The sequence below is a fragment of the Aplidium turbinatum genome, chromosome 2 (genome assembly GCF_918807975.1).
Source record: "Aplidium turbinatum chromosome 2, kaAplTurb1.1, whole genome shotgun sequence".
NCBI classification, from domain to species: domain Eukaryota; kingdom Metazoa; phylum Chordata; class Ascidiacea; order Aplousobranchia; family Polyclinidae; genus Aplidium; species Aplidium turbinatum.
The window spans coordinates 45,596,845-45,619,076 of record NC_137473.1 but is presented as its reverse complement, the minus strand read 5'-3'; the positions used below and the strand labels follow the sequence as shown (position 1 = coordinate 45,619,076).

Below are 22,232 nucleotides of genomic sequence, written 5' to 3'. Positions count from 1 at the left end.
GATGGTTGTAGTCAAACGGTGATCAAGTTACTGGTGTGACGTCAGGCTTCAGCGTTGTTGACCGGGTGTTGTTGCTTTGAGAATTGTTTTTCAAACTTGTCACTTCGCTTTGGAACCTATAATTTCATGCTGACGCGATCTTCGTCTGCCTAAGACATATATTTGAGACACTTTTTCGTTGACAGTTGGTGTAACTAGAATCTGCGCGCTTGTGTCCGAAGTAATGTGGTAGATACAAAGCAATAGCTATGCTGCAGCTTACAGCCGCCTCATTGAACTACATACATTTGAGTCGGGTGTTTAGTTTTTCTTGCAACGATTTTAATCAAGTCTCAACTTGGAATGGCTGAGTGCTAGATTCTTCGAGGGGGCATAGTTAAATTTTGTAATATGAGATGAAGTTGAATTTGTTTCTACAAAAGAAACCACTTCAATGTGAAGTGAGAAATTCAGATCTCGTGCAATGATTCAGCAGTCAGCATCAGCGAAGGCAACTATTAGTTCAAAGAACCAATGATGCGGCACCAAATTTTAGTCTTAACTACAGCAGCTTTTCTTCTTGTCAATTGCTTTGGACAAAAAGCATGTCTCTTCTTAAAGCGTCTTCATCAGGACGAACACTACAGTACTTTACTTCATATTAGCGAAGCAAGTTAGTTAAAGATTTGTATTCAAGCAATGTTGTGTACATGTAGGTGGCAGAGCAAGTGTTAGGCAGCCATGAGTTGTTTGTCGTTCGATTTGAGCAGGCCAAGCCTCCAGTTCAGGACGCGATAAGGTGTGCATTTGATGATGTGGTTTGCGGTTTATTCTGCCATGCCACACTCATAAGCCGTAGAATATGTCGAAAAGTTCACAAAGTTCCAGCAAACGGTGCTTTTACAGTATACTAGCGCTCACTTAACGTTGTACCAACAATTATTGGTAAAAGTATATTATGTACCTACTTCTGTAGCAGCTCCGTATAAATAAAAGCTTCGCTGAGTCAACAGCATCGACGACCAATTCGTACGACATATTTTCAGCTTGACCAAATACTACGTTCATTGTTTGTCCAGTGCAGAACGAAACCTCGTTGCCCGGACTTGTAAAACCCTGTTTGGTAAAGGTTAGCCTTTTTAGCGCATACCTTCATCGAACAATAGAAGGAGATAGAGAAATTTGTATGACGGATTAATTGTCACAATGGTATGCTAGCAAACAGTGGCTCACTGGACAAACATGTCATTTTCCGTGTGCAACTGGTTAGCATAAAATAACTATTAACGGGTCTTTTCATACTTCAGATTTTACGCATACAAAACTAGTTTATATTCAGACACAGCTTCATGTTTAGACACGAATAGAAGTGAAAACTTTAAGCTTTTTAAACTTTGTTGAACAACAACCAAAGCAATAAATAAGAAAAAAATGTTATTGCGGACACAGTTCTTTCCTGCCCTGTCACAATATCATTTGGAGTGACTGACAGTGACACAGTTTAGTTACAACTTCACTTTAGCGTTTGCCGAATCCTTGGCATATCAGAATATTATAAGAAATTTACAAAGGTGGATCGTTGGTTTAACGTTACAAGATTTTGTGTTGACGCTATTTCTGTCATTTGATCAGTTCAATTTCGCTCTCGATTTACTGAAACACTTCTATCCTTCTCTATTAGTTTAGTTGTTTTCTTTCCACAAAGATAAGGATTCAATTGACTGACAAAAGCAGCGGTTAAGAACTACAGTATGTGTCATGAATTAGTGGTGCGATACTGATGAGCTTAGCCTCATGGGCGAAACATGTGTCCATCGCTGTCAATTCTTGCCACACTCGACTGCCGAGAAACACAAATCAAGATTTTTGTTATGGAATCAGAGAAAAAATCTCGTTGCGATTTTTGACGTTGATCCAATGTCTTTTGAAGTTGCATTCATCTAAATGAGAAATTGATGGACGCAACACGATCACAAACCGCCTGTTGTGAAGATAATTGAGTCATTTTCTTTATTCAAACCACTGAAAACCAGTTTTCAAGTTTGTGTGAAGTTCCTTTAAATAGATCTTATCATAATTTCCGCCACTTATCAAATTTGCAAAGCAGCGCTTACGTTGTTTCAATGTCTCCAAACAACAAATCATCGCAAAAGTTCACTTTTTGCCTTTCTCCCGTGCTTGCTTGAGCATAGGCCTGAAAAAAATTACTCTTGGCTAAAAGAAAAATTTTAACTGCATCTTTGACGTGTCTGCTTTTGTGTGAAGAAAACACAATTAAGAGGATGAAAGAAAAAACTTCGGTGCTTTTACCAGCTACGTTCCAACAAACCGAGTCGACCGAAATTGTCATGGAATTTTATCCAGGCCTCATTTGTCGTTGGCTATCCAGATGAAGTAAACAGAAATACCACTTACCGAGGTGTTAGCTAAGACAACACAACAGCTTATCGTATGATCAACCTAAGTGCTTTTTTATCTTTTATTCGAACAATCAAACAGTATTTTGTCAGTTTTGAACTAGCTTAAATTGATATCATTAGTGGCAAAACAATTTTTTATTTTCTTGTTTCTAGTGTAATAATTTCAAGAAATTCCAAGCAGTTTCTTTTCATGTGAAACAAGTTTTACGTCATTTTTTTCAATAATATTGAATTAGCAACAAATACAAACGACAAAGCTTCACTGATACGATATTTTGGCTTGTTTTTTTTATGGCTGGTTGGGTTTTAAATCAAATTATTCAATTTTGAAAACTGTGACACTCTTGTCTTATTTCTGTGACGATAGATGTAATATGTTCACGCAAAGGCAATTTTCGTTTTAAGTTATGCGCCTCTCGTGTAAGCAAAGACGATACAAAACAATTACTATGTTCACAAAACGACGGACAGAGCAGTTGTTTTAGGCGTGATTTTCCAACACTGCTGTTTTCAGCTTATTTTCAGCAAATAATTTTGACCATCGTGGTTGCTGATGTAGGTGCAAAGTATGATCACTTTGAAATCATCAAGAAGTCATTAGTGCAATTTTAGCAGTGTTTTCAACAATTTAAAGTTGTGCTTGAAAGTGAGGTTAAAACGAGGGTTTGGTTATTTCTGTCTTTTGTAAAACCTACGAGTTGAGTTTTTTCTACGCGAAATCTCATGTGAAAATGTTGGTTGTATGTTCGTCAAAAAACACCAGGTTTTTATTGAATCGTTCTTTTTGTTTAAAAGTTATATTAACATCATTAAACGCAAAAGAGATGGTCTTTATTTAGGAAAAAGATGTCTTGTAAAACTATTTATAGGACCAGGTTTTTATAATAGCGGAATCCTATTCTTCTGTTGTGAATTGAATTTTGTAATACAAGTGGCCGTTGGAAGTAGTAAAGCCGCATTTTTCTTTTCGGAGGAGAATTTTTCGTCTTACAATAGCCACACTGGCTATAATTTAATACGTCAAAAGCTATAATTGACCTGATTAAATTACAATCATCCCATTGCAGAAATGTATATGTTTTTTATACAACCAACACCTGTGTGTTTGTATAGCAGAAAGCGTAACTCAACACTTTGTGAATTGCAGCAGTTTTCTTCTAGGCCAATTATACTCGGTTTCTTCGCTGATTTGGCTCGTGCCGAAAGGCTGGACGTTTCTCAATGGTAAACATAATTTTAATTGTGTAAATCAGCAGCTTTTGTTGTCTTTTACAATGTCATTCAAAGAGAGTAACTCGGTTTTGCTGTCATCGGAAAAGCTCAGTTGTAAGCAGAGAAGAATACATTTAAAAAAAATGAGTTTGGAAACACCTCTTCAAGCAAAGTCTAACCATTTTCAGTTGCTGTCATTGCAGAGTCGAAAAAAGTTTTAATGTTTTTCATGAACACAACGGCTTTGTATGCAAGACTGACAGACATCAGATTTTATGGCTTTGTTAGACACATGGGTTGGACCGTGGTTGGACAGATGTTAATTTTTATACGTTGCAGCAATGTAGTGAAGGACTGATTTCTTTAGCTGGGATTGCAAGTCAGTCATGTTCGATGGCAAGCAGTATATGACGTCATTGCGTCCTAGCTCTGTTCAAGACTATTTTTATTTTTGTGAAAAAAAATGTTCACAGAAGAAAAGGGATTGCAAACTAAGCAGTAAAAAAGCAATTTTTTTGCGTGGAATAAAATGTCAAGCGCTTTTTGTTTTGATAAAACTATCTCTAAAAAAGTGTTGAAACAATGTAAAAATAAGCTTTCAAGGAGTATGTTCTAGTAGGAAAAATGATTTTATCTATCCATTTCTCTATAAATTTTTTTCTTAAAAAAAGATATGAATCATCGAAAACCTGTACAAATGCATATGCTCAATATGTTGTATGATTCAATGTCTTTACTAGGCAGTCAGTTTTAAATGATTTGCTTTTTCTGTATTGCCTGGAGGGTTTATTGGTAAACTTCAAGTTCTAGTGCCTAAAGTAGCGTGAAAAAGTTATTCCTTTTGTATTGATATAACATCTGGTGATGTTAAGTTAACATTAAACTTTGCGGCACTGCAACACAGCAAACAATTTTTGTTATTGCTGTGTGATAACATCTACAAAAATAGCGGGTACTGAAAGCCGATTTATCTGCCAGCCAAACAGACGTGTTGATGTCTCAGGTCAAACCAAGCTTTGGCTCAAATATACTTTCAGCCTTTTGCAAGTGGTAAAGACGCCGTGGAATGTTTAGGGATTACTTTGGCGACATAGACAATGTTTTAGGCTATACTGAGGTGTTTGTACTCCTGACTACACCTGACAGTTTTGTGGTTTCTTTGCAGATTTTTTATAATGTTTACTTTGCCATTTGTGTTATTCAAATAAGAAAGTCTCAAAAAACATTGCTCAAGCGATTCCTAGATTAATTCTTGAAACCACCCAAGAACAGACCAGCAAGTCACAAGGATTAAGGGGCTTGGTGAAGTGGCTCTGACTTTTATGTGAAAACGAAAACCCAGTGCTTTAATTCCAAGATTTTGCTTTCAAACGAAGTGCGATAAGGTTGTCAAGACCTGTCAGAGGCAGTGCAGTGATGAAGATTACTGATAGTTCAAAGGGTAGCTCAGATATACACAACCAACAGTCTGACTACATCATCCTCAACATTATGCCACAAGAAACTAAAGGTTCGGTGTTCCGTTTCTTGCATTAATATTTAAATTTAGAGCTAAAGCTGTTGGTAAAAGATACGTTTTGGTGTATTGATAGGTACAATAATGGAAACTTTAACAAAGCTTCAAGTAAAGTTTGATTAATTTACGTTAGTTGAAAAACGCAGAAATGTTTCCCTTTTTTTTCATAAAAAACTTTATAACGGTTTTTATGATTTTTACCAAGTTTGTAAAAGTCTTCAAATCTGAAAGCTTTTATGGTTTTTGCAGCTTTGTGTGATTGATTTTATAGATTACATATTTTTAGGTGGTTTCATTTGCACCTTAGTAAATTACGTCAATTGTGCATATGTTTAAAGGTAGATTTAATCCATGTAAATAATATTGCATTGCTTTTTGATCGAGTGCCGTGAATATTAAGTTTTGGCAGCTTATCCATTGGATTATAATTGTAATTGATGCTTCATAGCGGTTGTCAACAGCATGTTGGCGATGTAAAATTATGGTGTATATAACAAGTATTACATTTTGTATTGTTTTAGTTTGTTAAATCACTTCCTGTGCTTTACAACAAAGGTCGTATCGATCGCATATTGTATTACAAATTGAGATAACGGACATTTTAAAGCATATATTTATGTCAAATAAAATGTCTCTTCTACTCAAAATATTTTAATTTGTTGTCCATTTGGTATTCAACACCATGGTCCTGGCATGACATATGCAACACGAACCCACTGAATTGGTCTCTGGTAGTTTGTGAGTGTAACGTTATTTCGACGCTGACAGATGTTTAATACTTGTAGTTTTATATGTTATTGTAAAGGCTGCGATTTATGCAAACCCCGTCACTCTGTAGAGTTAATTTTTGGGTGGCAAGCTACTCCCGACTGCATTGAAACTGTCTGCATTACAAAGTGTTGAAAGCAATGCGTGACTAATGGATGAGCTATAGCCTCGTCGGGGTCTATATAAAAAACATGCTCGCACATGCGCACACAGCCACTCACATGACTTGCACACTTCTTTAATCTCAATTTATCGTAGTTCGGAAAATAAACAAACACTATAAAATAGTTTAAGTGGTCACGGAAAACTGAAAGCATTGTTCGAAGTCAGCAGCCAGAGACGAAACGCGATAACAAAATTTTCGTAAAAAGTTTGAATTTTGGCATGCTTAGATAAACATTTTTGGTTATAAATTTGACCACCATGATTTTGCGTACCTATACAAAGTGTGGAGAAAATCATTTTTTAGTTTTCCTAATCATCTGTGAAGATGAATTCTTGGCTACGGTAAATTAAAAACTTGTGCAAGCAAGCATTTTATGGCGAATTTGTTTATTAATGCTGCATTTGTGGGGATTTGAGAGCTAGCGTTGCAGCGTGCATACTTGCAGACACCAAAAAGAGCAACTTTTCATGGCTGCCTAACTTTAATCTGTCGCAACCTGGAATAGCTTATGCGGCTGAGCAGCGCTATTTTGATGATAAAAACAAACCTTGCGTCCACATCGGTTGTAAGTTCCCGAAGGTCACATGGATGTAGTTGTTCTTTATTTTATTGTTTTCAAATTTTTGACTCGTATGATATTTTGGAGCCATGCTGTGAGACATTTTAAAGTGGATTACAAAGGTTAAACCAGTTTGTTTAACAGCAATAAGATCGCTGTTTAATAGTAACTTATTAAATTGTGTGTAAAAGCAATGTTTTTTAGCGTGTAAAAAATGTAGGCTACATTTGAAATGGTTTTCACTGCATCCTGCGAGAATGCTGCAATAAAGTTGTAATCTGAAATGAGATTTTAAACTTTGACCTTTTTTCAATTTTCTACTGTTTGTTGAAGATACCCCACACAGCCTACACAAAATGTGTTTAAAATTTCTAATTTTTTTCTATGGTTGTGAATTTTGTTTTGAATATTCGTGAAATGATAGTCAACAATGTGGGTAGTAGGTTACCATGCGTTTTGTTTTTGGAGGCTTTGCGATAGGCTACTAACTGTAGCTTGAGTTGAGGGCAATGGAAACGATCTATTACTGTATACATGTTGCTTCAGCATAAAATCGCGTTAAATCTTTGCAAAACCTATCTTTCGAGCACACTAGCGTGTGAAGAGTCCATTTGAACAAATGTTGTTGTTGTTGTCCTATTGTAACCTTTCCCATCCGTTGCCTGATATAACCTTAGGTCAAGTAAAGCGTTGATTGATCGACGTTGGATGATTTCGATTTCTATTTGTTCGTCAACTGACAACTATCGTTTCTAGCACTAGTTGCTACGTTTATCTGATGAAATTGAAAGTAAAATTCTTGTTTGTTGTTAATTTTACTTTCAATTTCATCAGATGAACGTAGCAACTAGTGCTAGAAACGATAATTGTCCTGATGAACACCCAAACTTTTCAGTATTCAACTGACAACTACCTGGTGTGTCTTTAAATCCCACCTTGCACAGCTACCACTTTACATTGCTTCAACGTCAGAAAATGTCTAAAAAAATGAATTATGTGCGGGCCTGCTCGCAAGGATTGTATGCATGCAATTGAGTTATAATTCAATCTTTTTAAGGAGAGTTGAAATGTGTATTTGTGCATTTTCCTTTTTCAGACCTTTCATGCAAACACTGGTAAAACTCAGATTATTTCATTGTCATGTGGAAATTAACAGTTTGCGCGGATTCTCTGACATGTTGACATTGTCGAAGTGAAAAGTGCTCGCTCGCGCTCAAGCAAATTTATTTGTTTTTCAGGTGGCTCACAACTCTCTAGCGCCCCCAAACAGCAAGCTAACCAATCCAACGGCACAAATTTGACATCAACAATAAAGTAAGATCATCCACGTTAACGTGTCAACACTTAGGCTTTTTGGTGCTGCTCGTCATACCCAACTGGATAATTACTTTGTTTTTACATTGATTCAACGTCAACAAATGTTTTTTTTTAAAACGTAGTTCAAAAATAAATTGATTTGCTGATAGGGTTATCACTAAGACATAAACTTGTTGTATTTCGAACCGCTTGAACATCATCAATACTTGTGTCTACAATATTACGCCAACAAAAGATGCTAAAAACATTGAACAAACGAATTTAAAGGGATGGAAATGTAGGATATTCTATGCTTTTAGTCTCATATCAAACCCCTGGTCACGCGAAATCTGATTTCGAGTAGAGATTTCTTGCATGATAGACTATAGTCTTACTGATAACACAGTAGGCCTGCGTGCGAACGGCTTTCCTTGCAAACTTTTTTATCTTGAGCGCACAGTGCTTACTCGACTGTATGCAACTCAATGACGTCCTATGCTGCCGTTCACGGTCATGGCTTTAAATAACCAACCTATAGACGTCCGCGCTGCAGACATAGCTTTGGTCTATTTTGGTTTTGCAACCCTAACACAGGCCTGTCAATCGCATGGTGTCGTTCCTAAAGCGACTATTTTAATTATAACAACAGAAAGACTACGTCAGACGCAGCAATAGCAGTTAGCCTACTTGGTGTTTTGTCACGTTGGTTTCAAATGTGTATAAACGTCTACAAATTACGTTTTTATACGTATATTCAATGTACTGGAAGAAAGATGATGACTGCGGATCCTAATGTGTTGACCAGTTAAATAAAATCCAGCTGTTTAAGGGAAGATATATTATTTTAAGACATTCAGTACAACTCAGGTTAGGTAATAATTAGAAGACCTATTCTCCACAGCTTATTGTAGCTCACTTGAGGTGAGGTCAAAATGTTTCATGTTTCTGGAAACAAAGGTGGTCTGTTTGTGTGAACCTAAGCTTGAGATTTTCTGTAGCGTAACGGTATTTATTCAGCCCTAATTCAAAATCAAAGGATCTGAGATACCTGAACGGAACACAGTCTTAGATTTAGCCTACAGAGGTATTTGTTCAGGGCCAGTGACTCAGTAGACTGGTTGCTAGAGCAAGTAATTCTTGAGGGTTTGGACACTATTTCGTAGCCGATGTATCAATCACACTACTTATGGTGTGGCTTGAAATATGCTGTAAATCAAAATAGTTGATGGTGATTTGTTTTTGTGATGCATTTGCTGTTACACTACCTAATATAGTGATTCATATGCGGTTTATAGTTTAAAAGTATTTGCTGATAAACATATGTGTGCTGAAAGCTGTGGATAAAATTTAACTTATTCTTTTATTGTTTCCTTTTCTTTAATAACATTTAGACTTGGTGTTTTGCTGATTCGTGTAAGTACATAATTGTGATCCAAAATTATATGTTTTCATTATGTCATGTTCAGCAATGAATAGACGGCATGATAATCCTTTAATAATACACTACAAACCTAAACACTTCATCGGTGTTGTCAAATTTCCTTTTCAAGTGTTTGTGTAAAAACGTTTCGTAATACATAAACTACACGGTGCTTGACAATGCTCGTTGCGCAAGCACCTTTCTCGATGGTGGTAAAGTGTGTTCAAGTGCAGAGTTCTGTGTTAAAATTAGCGCTGGTGTTGGTAGGATAGGAAAAAGAGCAGCAAAGCTATTTGATACAAATGCATCAGTTGAGATTTAGAACAGGTACCTAGCCAGCAAACCAGCCTGGTGTACGGTACATTGATTTTTACATTGATTTAGGGAAAAAGTACTGATTTGCTGGTAGGTAGAGGTCTGAAAACGCTGACTGACTGCAAGAAGAGCGAATTTTATCAGCTATACTGCTATAGTGTAGTTTTTGAATGTCGAAACTTGTCACTTTCATATTCACAGGAGACAGGACTATTGTTTAAAGTGCCTCGCTACAGATATGTTTATAGTTTCGTGCCTTGTGACACTTTTTAAATGCTAACTAGCAATCACTGTTGGTGCACAACCCAAAGGTTTTGATTTATTGGTTGAGAAAGATTTGTCAGTCGAGAGCGGTCCAAAAAATGATTTGCTTCCACAGAGCCGTTGCTTGTTGTTGGTTTGCTGTACAACAACAGTCATTTAGTAAACTTTAAACTCTGTAAAAACTTTCTAAAGTGGATGAGCTATTTTCTGTCAACATCTCGGCGCTATTGTATTATCGGATGGCATTTGTCCAGTAGAAACTCCTTGAGTGATTGTGCGTTAGACTTTTAGGAAGCAAGGATTAAATGAAGCGTGCGATTTTGCGTTTGTAAGTGTTCTCAATATTATTTATATTCGGGCTAATTTCTCACGATTTTGTAATGTTTCAATTGTTGAGTGATGCGAAAACAAACAGAAGTATTGGAAAGAAAGATGTTTACACAGAACTGGCAAAATGCTACTAACACATCCTTGACATTGGTTTTACATGTTACTTCATCGATTATGATAATGAACAACCATTTCCTAATGGAACTGTGTAGGAAGTGTTCAACTGTTTATAGTATTTTTTTTCAAGAGCTAATACGTAGTTGTTCCTTTTCTAGACTTGAAGAGCAGAGAAAACCTGCCTACCACAAACGGGAAGAACCGAACAACAATCTCCAGGTAACTGTTTTGATTCTGAATGAAGACCAGGCTTCTTTGAAGCAGGATGGAAAGACGCATTTCACATGCAACTTACTTATCACTCGGTGCAAATGGAACAGTCGGTGAACATTTTTAGCTTTTTAGAACGACAGCAAGTAAATGATAGTACTTTACTTTCAAAGTAACTGCTCAGATATATATGTCAAACAAGACTTCAAATGAACTTTGAACAAGGCCAGCCTTTTCACACTTTAAAATTGTATTACAGTACTACAGTTTTACCCCTCATCAAATTCGCCTTAGTTTTAACTTCAACGACGTGTATCGATGCAAATATAAAGGAAAAATGTAGAAGTTTTGTTTACAAAAAAATTTAGTGTTGTCGCTCTCCGCTTTAACACTCTCTTCTCAACACAAAATATTTACCAAATTGAGATAAATGTTTTGACGTTGGCACAGAAAGGGTGTTGCTTTGTTGATAAAATCTATTTTTGAGGCCGCCAATTAAGTGCAGGTGTTTATGTTTTTCTTGGTGACGCTTTTTGATGTAGCGCTGTTCTTTTTTTTTGAAGTATCAAAGCAAAAATTTCCCATATGCGGTCACGCCAGAATTAGAGAAGTGTAAATAAACAATATGCGAGTGCGTGTCTAACTGTCCTTGCATTTCATGCTGAAGTGGGTGTAGAATCAGCGTTTCCAGTTTGTTTATGTAAAAATTTATTTTTCTTACCAATGAGCTTTGTTTTCAGAACAACGTCCATGACAACCACACAGCAACAACAAAGCAATTCTTGAACAAACACTCCCTTGACTCCGGCTATGGTGGTGACCACAATGCCCGCCACCCTTCCAACGGCTGGGTCCAAAACTCTCCAGTTAACAGCGAAACTCATCAAACCAACTCTCCCAATGGTACTCAACATCAAGATCGTCAGTTAAAGTCTCCATGGGTCCATTCTGGAGGATCTAGTCCTCAGGCATCAACTCCAAGTGGAAAAAGTCCTAGACCTGTCTTTGCTTACAATTCCACTTCTGGAGGAACGTCCCCCAGCGCATCCCGAAGTTTAACTGGGAGCAACGATTCTCTTCTATCCGATGGGAGCTCTAATCATCCTCATCTTGCGTATCAACAGCAGAGACTCAACGGATCTCATCCTTCTCTTCCACCCAAAGAGTCTTCCATCCGTAATTCTGGCAGCAGCATCCGAAGTACATCCACAGGTGAGGAAGCATAAAGATCACTGAAGAACTTATTCTAAGCATAAACTGAATCATATCATTTTGTGAGAAATTCTGCATTGCACCAATGCACCATCATAGTCATCAACACTGTTACTGAAGAACATGTCAGACAGACATTATTACATCATAAATGTATAATGAGCAAAGTCACACATGTAAACCTCACGAGTGTGATTGACCTGTGAGTTTTGTAACGTCGATATTAATTACATGGACCTCCATGTCCCTTAACCTACTTTATGTTCAATCAGCAGTTTACAGTATGTAGTTTTGCTATCTGGACTGCATCAACAGTGTGCCTTGAGGTTATGTCAAGGGAACCTGTAGCTGAGCGAGCGCATTGCTAACGTAAATATAACGAGAGACCAGAGATTTGTAATTAGCTTGCTACGGAAGATAACGTTTTATCTACAGCCTGTTAAGGGCGTTTCGATTCACTAATTTTCTGCGCTTATCATCTAAGACAGTGATGTCATGTTCAACTGTTATCAACTGTTGTCAGTCCTGGGTTGCCATGTCATGGTGATTATGACCCAGATAGCAATTTTTTTTACATTGATTCAACGTCTACAGACGCAAAAAAACGACTGATTTGTTGTCTGGGGAACACCGTTCGTGGTGGTCACGGTTGATTGACTTGTGAAGTAAATTTGTCAAAACTTCAAACTGGTCTCGATCTGATCGGCTTGTGCTTTCAGGAAGCGGATATCTAGGCGGAACCTCGCAAACGTCTCCGCATTCCACCGGATCTTCGGTGTCCAGCACAACCGGACACTATCCGTTTTCCTCCCAGCCGGTTAACCGACGAGAGAGTCAATTGTCTTCTTATGACAGGCAAGGTAAGTTGATCGAATGACGATCACCAAAGAATCTCACGTCACTTTTACGTGTGTGTTTACTAACCCACTAGCGACTATTGCTACTTAAAATCTAATTTTGAAGTCAAGAAAAACTAGAGCTATTGATATGACTGAGAGGACACTATCGTTCCATTCTCAGCTGCGACCAAAGCCTGCAGATTATACCACGTTGTATTTTACGTTTGATATCTTCTGCAAGAAATTGTTCATTTTGCTGATTTTGTCCTATCATGAGTTCAGCTTTCGGCAACTTAACCTTAGGCGAACAAACTATTCTGGAATCCTTTTAAGTCCATGCCTGAAGCCTCAATCAAACCTGCAAGCTTTTGAATTGTGATTTGCGCTATTTGGTGATTGTGATTTCGTATCTGTGGAAACTGCGGCTGCGGTTACGTTTTAGTTTTTTCTTAGTGTTTTTCTTGGAAACCGTGGCTTGAGTTTAGCAAGTTAGTTTGTTGCGTTTGTTCGTCAAAGGCCTAGCTTAGCTGAAGTAGGCCAGGGCTACAGATATTGCGATTAGCAGTTAGCACAACAGGACATATATTTCGTTCTTCTGGTGGCTAGACCTTCTGCAGGTCGCAAGATGTTGAACTTGTAGCTAGGTTTATTTTTGACATTTCGTCAGTCATCACGACGGACTGCATCAAGTGGTTAGAACAGATGAAAATTAAGCCTCCATGTAACGCAGCAACACGGTGCAGTGCAGAAACGTGCTAACGAACACCGATGAAGTGGACCGGCTTGTCGTCAGCTTGCTTCTGTTAAAGGATAGATTTTACTTGTTCCATCCTCTATCGGATAGAATCTATCCTCTTGATATAGTTGCTCGTCCTGGCTGACAACACGTTGGAAAATTAAGTTGTTTATCATTTTCAACAAGGTGTGGTAGTCTAGCCTTGGCTTACAGTCACCAGAAAAACACATGAAATTTTATCATCAGATGTCTGACGAAAGGTCTCATTCTATATATAGCCTATAGGGCATTTAGTCATACCGCAGCATCTGTTAATAGTTTCCAACTGCTGGTGCGTATCGCCTCTACGTTTTAAAATACCTATTTCAAAACCTTGTTAGCTGAGTGTAGGTTATGGGGAGAGTGGTCGCTGTGAAACTGCTCTGTTTAGGCTCAGAGTTTTCTAAGCATGTTCTCTTCTCATTCCCCAAGGCTCAGTAACTGAGTATGGGACCTGTACTTTTACCTGCAAAAGTCTAAAAACGGAAAGGGGTGTTCAAGTTTGTGATTAGATGTAGGGATGTAATGGGTATCATATTATAACGAATAAAGCACTAACCCTAGCAAAATCGGTCATTTTCACATTTATTCATTGTAAAAATGACGGATGTTGTTATCTGGGATGCTTCTCAACTAATACACGCCAAGTTTTCTCAATTATCTGGATTTGCAAACATTTCAAGTTGAATTATATTGTTCAGGCTCCCACCAAATGCATCACAATTTTTCATCCGACGACGGAGCTTTGAGCTCTCCAACATCAGGAAGAACGAGTTCCTCCTCCATACCAGGTAGATTTTCAATAACAATTAAATGAATTTTAATTTTTGTTTGATTATGAAAATTTTGTCGTCTGACTGGGAAAATCTTTGTGGAAACCCAATCATGATAGTTTAACATAGGTCTATTTGAAGCTTTGAACCACTGTTTTCACTGAGGTGAGATAAAAATGCTTTCACTGAGTAGCCTAATTGCTAGTCATAGCTTAACTTTGAGACAAACTGCATCAGGTTACTTTCATGACATGAATATTATCATCATGAAACGTCACCGACATCTATATAGATTTTTGGTGTTGCAAAACTGCAAGCTTACACTGTTGGTTGGTATGCAGATGTTGAGAAGCTAGCTGGTGAAGTTGCGCAGTCCAGTCTGACAGGAAGTGCTACCCCAAAATTCATCAAAGATACCACTTCATACTGGTACAAGCCGGATATAACCAGAGAACAAGTGAGTTGGTGTGGAAAAAAATCTTTTGAGTAATTAAACTTTGCAGCTTTTCGAAATTTAACTGCTGTGTGGGTTGGTCGTTTCTGCGGCATGGATAATGTTTTTAAAAAAGTGAAAACGTTTTTGAACCAGGCAATCTAGATTGCAACTTTTTTTGATCAAAACAAAGCCATAGCCTTTTACTTGTGTTTTATCACAGCACAGCGACAATGAACAATACAAGTATCCCAATGCCAAGAAACTGGCAATGTTTTATGAAACTGGCTTTATAAGTTGATCAGACATAACATCAACGCAAATTTTTGGATTATCGAAACTGACCCGTTTTCCGTAACAAATCTCTAAACTAAGTCTATCGCAGGCCTTGGCTATGCTACGTGTCCGCTCACCGGGGAGCTTTGTGGTGAGGGACAGCAGATGTTATCCAGGAGCGTTCGGTCTGGCACTAAAGGTCCAGCAAGTTCCCCAAGCTGTATTGGCCACGGCTAAGCCAGGAAGTAAGTCACTTAAATAATAAATATGCTTTTAAGTTTCAAGTGCTTTTTAACTTCATGAAAACCGCTTTCGTTTAGGATTTTGTGGAATAGTTCTGGGCATGTTACAGCATTGTAGTGGGTTGTCTTACCCAAAGAATGACTTATTCATAATGGAAAGCTCAGTTTTGCAAAGACACAAACTTGATCAGCAAAGCAACAAAGAACTACTAACTCTGGTTGTAATATCTTGACATTGTGAATTTCGACCGTAGTTTTGTGCGAAATGTCATTTTCTCTTGTTTAAATTTGAAGCTGACATGAACAACGAACTCGTGCGCCACTTTCTGATCGAGCCCAGTACGAGAGGAGTCAAATTGAAGGGGTGTGCAAACGAGCCAGTATTTGGAAGCTTATCCGCCTTGATATACCAGCACTCCATAACCCCCTTGGCTCTACCATGCAAGCTCATCATTCCAACTGAAAGTAAGCAGTCGTATTTTCCTTTTATCATAAACTGTTTTCTTTTTTAGTATTGTAAATCATCGACACTGATAAATGCAAATTTTTTTTTCTGGCATTTGCATTGAGTAATTTGAAGCAATGCAGAAAAAGTTAACAAAGCTTTAAAAAAAAGTTTAAATGAATTGTACTGAAATCTAAGCTACCTTTCCTCGCAGACCAAGAAATACCAACACAGGTCGGTCCCGGTCGGACCACTTCAGAAATTTCAAATTCAGCTTCGGAGCTTTTGCGTCAAGGAGCGGCTTGCAATGTTCTCTATCTGGGGAGCGCTGAGACTGAATCTCTAACTGGCCCAGAGGTAATACAGAAACATGATCTTGTTTTCTTGCCAACAAATCATTTGTGGGTTAATCAATTGAGGTGCTTGGAATAGATGTTAGACATTTCTCAACAACAATATTAATCGGGCAGGCGCTGTCTAACCATATGTTTCAAATTATCGCTTTACATAGAATTGACTTAGCGTGAGAAATAAAATACTTCTGCAAGCGCATGATAAGCTACGAATATCTTGCACCTCGTGACTAACCGCAACATGACATTTTTCAGGCCATCGAAAGAGGAATGAGGGAATGCACGCAGAACCAGAACAAAAAAACATCTGTTGTACATTTTAAAGTGTCCCCACAAGGCATCACTTTGACAGACAACGCCAGAAAGTAAGAAAACGTTACTACAGCGTATGTTGGTTTATGAGAATTTTTTTGATTAAAACAAAAATAAATTGAACTTGGTAAAGTCTTAAACATTACGTTTTGTGTGTAGTGGTGAGATGAAATAGCACTCTGGAATGAAGCGAGTCTAATTATATTAGACTCTGATGAGGTTGAATGACAGAAAGTGACATTCTAAAATACAGAAAGTATGACATTATTTGTTCTTTAGGATCTTCTTCCGTCGCCATTATCCTACTGCGACCGTCACCTTTTGTGGAATGGACCCCCGCGCCCGGGAGCCCCACAACAGAAGATGGGACGCCTCCAACGATCGTGGACCCCCTAATGCCAGGTGAGTTGATAAATAATTGCTCTCCTGACCATGATTTTGTCTGATGTGTGTGGAGCAGAGTAATGCTCCAAAAGCGGTTGCTCGTATTGTCAGACACCAAGACTTTGGAGACTGCCTTCAAATTTTAAAGCACTGTCTTGCTGAAACTTTCTAGATGATAGTGTGGAGTCTTTGCTATAAAAGTGACAATGCTTATCTAAATTCGTTACCAAAGTTAAGATAGGCTATGTGCAACTCAGGCTTTCAAATTTTAGCCAAATTTTTGTTTGTACGAAGAATGGTTTTTAGTGCAGGAACGTTAACGTGGGCTAATTTGCAAAAAATAGTATTTCGACATCTCTAGCTTCGCATTAATGCAAATGCAGCACAGTTTTTGTATTGTTTTTTTTTCAGGGTGTTTGGATTCGTTGCGAAGAAACCCGGCAGCGCTGTGGACAACATGTGTCATTTGTTCGCTGAACTCGACCTCGATCAACCGGCGCCCGCCATCGTTAATTTCGTTTCCAAGGTCCTCATCGGTACAAACTGAACATTTCAGCGGGGATTGGACTGTCGAAAGGCGGCCGGGATGTTGTTTTTAGCCAAGCTGGTGCAGAGTGGATTGTACAGAACTACCCAGACCGCTTATGTTTTGAAAAACTGGGTTTCGAATTACTTCGAGAGATGGGTTGAGGAAGCGACCGTAGTTTTCTGCATGGATAAGACCTTAAACCAACGTTAAAAGACATTAAAAGTGCACAAAATGATGAAACACAGCGCTATTGAAATTCAATTGGCGTTTTAGTGCTCAGTCACTTTCTGAATCATTATTTTTATAAAAAAAAATGTAAAAAAACGTTTTCAAAAACTTGCGTTTATCTGAGACGTCGTTGGTGTTTTTGTGATGTTATAAAAAACAGTTTCCCTCTTGGAACTCAGGACAGAGATACCAAGCCAGTAAATCAGTTTTTATTACCAATACTTTGATTCAACGTATCTGGCCATTGAATCAATGTAAAAATGACTGATTTGTGGACTGGGTAGATGCAAATACACAAAACTTGTCCACTCAAAAATGGTACAGAATTTACTTGTTCTGTACACTAGACATACACTTTTGTTTGTGTTATCCAGTTTTTATTTTACCGTTTTGATCCTTGCGTCTTTCATTGTTTAGAGACGTAAAGTTATATTTTTGCGTCGGAAAGATTTATTCTGTATATTTTTAAGGTGATCGTTGCTGTATTGCGTCACGAGTAAGTTTGTCACGCCTCACTGCCCATCATCGCGCTTTTGGTGACGTCAGTGTTTGTCAACACATATTACGTATTACACTTCGTTACATAAGGTGGCTCTGTGACGTCATTCTTGGTATACTTTTGCATAAGATGTGTCACAAGTCATTGACCTCCAAGCGTGTTTTTATTGTATTTCTGCAATTTTGACGTTTGATTAACGTTGTATTGAGTGACCAACGTTTAAAATGAATTGAAAAGCGTCAAATTTCCAGTCAGCAATTGAGTCCGCTTTTGCTTTGAATCAACGTAACAAGACATTTTCTGGCTGGTTGTGCTCCCTGATCTAGTTTTTTACGAATTCGTTTTTTCAACATAAATATAATGTAACTAACATGTCAACAAACTTAATTAATGACGGTCTGAAGTGAACAAATGTCTTTGCGGTACCTTTTCTCAATGTTGTGATCTGAAATTTTGCTTTTGTAAATTCAGTTTAAAAAAATTTGACAATAGCCTACTTGTACGATGATACAACGTTGCAGCAACGTGAAGTTCTCATAAACTAAAAGTATCGGTGGCTAAAGACATCTATTTTACTTAACGTTATGATTTACCACATGGACATGGGTTCATAAAGCATGAACGTGTTTTGCTTCTTTTCCTTGTAACCTTGTTGCCGCATCCTGTGTTTCGTCGGTGGTTACGCGTCGAAGCCCCCGCTCCACATTACGTATGTATTAAAAAGGCATTTGAAAACCAGTTTTCTGTGATGTGCGAGAGTTGGTGGAAGAGCTCCTCAATCCCAACATTTTAGTTGGTTGGTTTTGAAACTTCTGACTCACAAAGCCTTGATTGGTTATTCCTGTAGTTTCGCATACTTGTAGAGGCTCTTGACGCAAGGCCGGTTGCGAATTTTTTTCCACGAACTTTCTGTCTCATTTGCATATTTTTGTAAGTGTAGCCACTAGGCTACTGGTTACCGCGCGACGCGCGTAACTGTTTTTACCGATTTTCGCCCTCCAGGTCCAAATCTAAACATTGAACTTGAAAAAAAACATAGCTTGGAGACACATCTATAGTCTAGTCAAGTTTAAAAAAGTTAAGGAAAAAAATTGATTGTGGTCACTAGTCTCAAAGTAAGATTTTCCGAATTGATTAAGAATTAACCCTAACCTTACTTTTTTTGAAAAGCTTTTGTGCGCCATAAAAATTAACGTAGGCTTAAAGAAAAAAAAAATGATTTCGATGGGTGTCGAACCGATGTCCTTACGATTATAAGGCAAAAGACGAAACCACTGAACCAAATGCGCCAACGAAAAACGTTTGCATTCCCACGGTATAAATACAAACTTTATGCGAAGTAGCAAAAAGTTCGTGGGAAAAAAAATTTTGCGGGCCGGTTACCGAGATTGGCAAAGTGAAGTTTTCCGATTGTTAAAGTGTTGTTGCCCAAGAATTATTCCATTCACTAGGTGCCGCTGAATGGAGAGCTGTAGCGCACACCCCGAGAGTCGAACTCGCGCCGCGTGATCGTGATTTTCCGTTTTACATTGGATTAGCCTCGGATTGAGAAAGCCTCTGAGATGGTTATTCTTGACAATTTTGCAAACTTGCAGGCTTTCAAATCCACTGGCCAGGTCACCGAGATTGAGAGAACTTTCCGCTTGAACTGTTGAAATTATTCAATCCACTAGTAACCTCTGAATGAAGGACTGTACTTAAAGTGCGTTGCACATCCGCAGAATCGAACAGCATCGCTTGCTCTTGCAGTTTCTTCCCACAGTCAGGCGCTCAACCAACTGAGCTATCAGGGTGGACGGAAAAGATTTTGCTAGATATACCCACAATGCTAAGATCACGGTTTCTTGACTGTTTGCTCCTTGAAAATTTATAGAAAATCAACTCTTGTATTTGTTACTTCTACGTTAATAACGACAAAAAGTTACAAAATATATTCAATTGGCGAAGAATCACACAGTTTGACACATATGCACTACGCAAATGTGTACTTTTTGCAAGAAATCGACAAAGCATGAAGTTGCGAACAGCTGGGAAGCATTTTGTCAACGAAAACCAAGTCTTAGCAAACCTTGCTTTGTAGATTACGTGTTGATCAATGCCGCACGTTTTAAATGTTATCCGCCAATAGATGAGAAAAATACGAAGTATCATAGCATCTGCAACGATAGTTCACTAATGCTTTTTCAGTTCAACGCATCTATTTATAAATTTTATCTTCGGGTATGGAAAACAGCTTCGTAGCACCATCAATAATTTTTTTATCCATTAACTACTGTATTAGGTTGAGCGTTAATAAATCAGCATGGTTGGTGTCTTAGACGGTGAGACCAAAGACTGGCTGTTCGGTAGCTTGTCAGTACAGTCTGGAAACATTATGAAGCTGGATGGCATAAAGGAAAACCCTCGGCCCCAGAGGTTCGTGCAAAAAAATAATTACATAAAATTTTGTTAATTACATCTTGAAAAAATCTGCAACAACTTACAAAATTACCACCTGAAATTTCACCCCATCCAGGATAATTTAACCCGGTTTGCCGACCACTTCCATTACGCATAATGTTTAAATTCAGATGGTACATTGCGGTCAAGAAAGCTTCTGCAACAGCTCCCTTCAGGGATTTTGTAAATCGTAGTTTGTTACTGCGAACTCAAAAGGAGGTTTCTCGCAAACTTTCTTCCGACAAACGGTATTTGCCTTCTGATTGGTCAAATACTGCATGGTTCATAACAACCTAAGATTTACAAATTCGTCTTCCACACCGCAAATATGAGAACCAAGCAAAAGTGAAGACAAGATTTGAGCGACGAAAACGAGATTTAACTACTAAACAAATGAGACGGCTGCAAATGAAATATCACAAACAACTGTATGTTGTAACAACGTTTAAAATATCCTTCAAATGCGAATATGTTTCAAAAAATTTTCAAATGCCTTCGAGTAGCCTATTACTTCATGAAAAAGTTCGTTAAAATTTTGTCTCAGTGAAGATTTGAAACTTAATTGCAGCTAAAAGTTTCCAGTATGTTGCCAAACGAAAAAAAAACTTTCCATTTATACCTGTACGTCGTACTATAAAAGTGATGACTTAACCAACTGTTTTAACGTAAATTGTTGAACATTCACTCTGAAAAAGGTTTAAAAAAGTATAAAAAGGCGTTTAGGAAAATGCATAGTGTAATTACGAAAAGGCAACATCTTTCAGCTAAAGATACTGGAGTGAGCCTGTGTAAAAGATAAGAAATTATGCAAAAGTGAAGTGTATAGAAATGTGTACAGTAAAAATACATCATTGTTAATAATAACAATTACAATACAATAAAACCATTTAAAAATAACTAAATTCTGATGTTATGCTACCATGGCAAGAGAAAGGGAGCTAAATTGGATTCGCAAACACACTTGGGGAACAACAGTCCCAGGCATTTTGCAGCCACGGTCATCGCTCAACATAACCCCTGAGAGCTCGCGCCATTGGCACACCACACTGTCTGGTATGGCACATCATTAAAAGGAAGTTCAATGGTCTATTTAAAAGAACTCCCAGAGTCGTGGACACGTGGACAACATATCGCTTCACAATTTAGAACGTCATCTTAAGGGAAAATACAATGTTCAGCCTAACCTGGCCTTGTTCAGCTGTTGCGGCATGTAACGAGTGAGCGTCTCTTGTGGAAAGCATTAATATTACAAAACGTATCAGCCACGAAACTTTTATCAAGAAAATCGAACAAACAAAAAATTTCATCATCAAAAAGGCAAAGATTAAAACAAATGCAAAAATAAAAATAACACACACAAAAAGTACATGCAATCCACTACATTGTTTCAACAACTTGATAGCTTCTAAAGCAATTTCATTCTGTAGGTAGAATACACAAACCAACTTATTGTAACGCCACAACAGGCAACGGAAAACACTCAGTATGTGAAAAAATACATTTGATCAGACGGACTAGCATTTCTCGCGTAAAGGTTTGGCACGGGCAAGTAGTGCAATAGTTATGGCGGCTACAATCTCTTTGAAACAGTTTCTACTATCTAAGCCTAATGGACGGGTAATGCTACTGTCATGTTACGACATCGATCTTGAGTGTGTGTTTAATCGTCTTTTATCTCGTTTAGAACTTTCCTTCGTTCAAACGTAAGTTGAAAATATCCAACAAACTTTACAATTCAAAGTGATGAATACCTGTGTACGTTGAAAATTTTCGAACTGAAAAACGGGATTTAAAACACCGCGAGTTTTCTATTCGCACCAATTTACCACTTTATGTGAATCAAGAAATGTGACCTTAAGGTTCAAGTTAACAGAAGAATATCTGGGAGATTCTTGGAAACCACCAGGGTTGATCTCTAAGT

General features: G+C 37.9%; 1 protein-coding gene across 1 annotated transcript in view; it reads left to right on the top strand.

Annotated features, from left to right (window-relative positions):
- The window catches only part of LOC145764337 (uncharacterized), an 82,891-nt gene extending 64,280 nt beyond the window's left edge, over positions 1–18,611 (top strand). Inside the window, exons 16-27 of the mRNA XM_082575954.1 lie at positions 7,859–7,934; positions 10,521–10,581; positions 11,313–11,784; positions 12,504–12,644; positions 14,100–14,189; positions 14,513–14,628; positions 14,990–15,125; positions 15,417–15,587; positions 15,782–15,924; positions 16,176–16,285; positions 16,512–16,634; positions 17,028–18,611. Of these exons, the coding sequence (XP_082432080.1) occupies positions 7,859–7,934; positions 10,521–10,581; positions 11,313–11,784; positions 12,504–12,644; positions 14,100–14,189; positions 14,513–14,628; positions 14,990–15,125; positions 15,417–15,587; positions 15,782–15,924; positions 16,176–16,285; positions 16,512–16,634; positions 17,028–17,163 (1,775 nt within the window). The 3' untranslated portion in view covers positions 17,164–18,611. The remainder of the gene's footprint in view (positions 1–7,858; positions 7,935–10,520; positions 10,582–11,312; positions 11,785–12,503; positions 12,645–14,099; positions 14,190–14,512; positions 14,629–14,989; positions 15,126–15,416; positions 15,588–15,781; positions 15,925–16,175; positions 16,286–16,511; positions 16,635–17,027) is intronic.
- Positions 18,612–22,232: the final 3,621 nt, after the last annotated feature.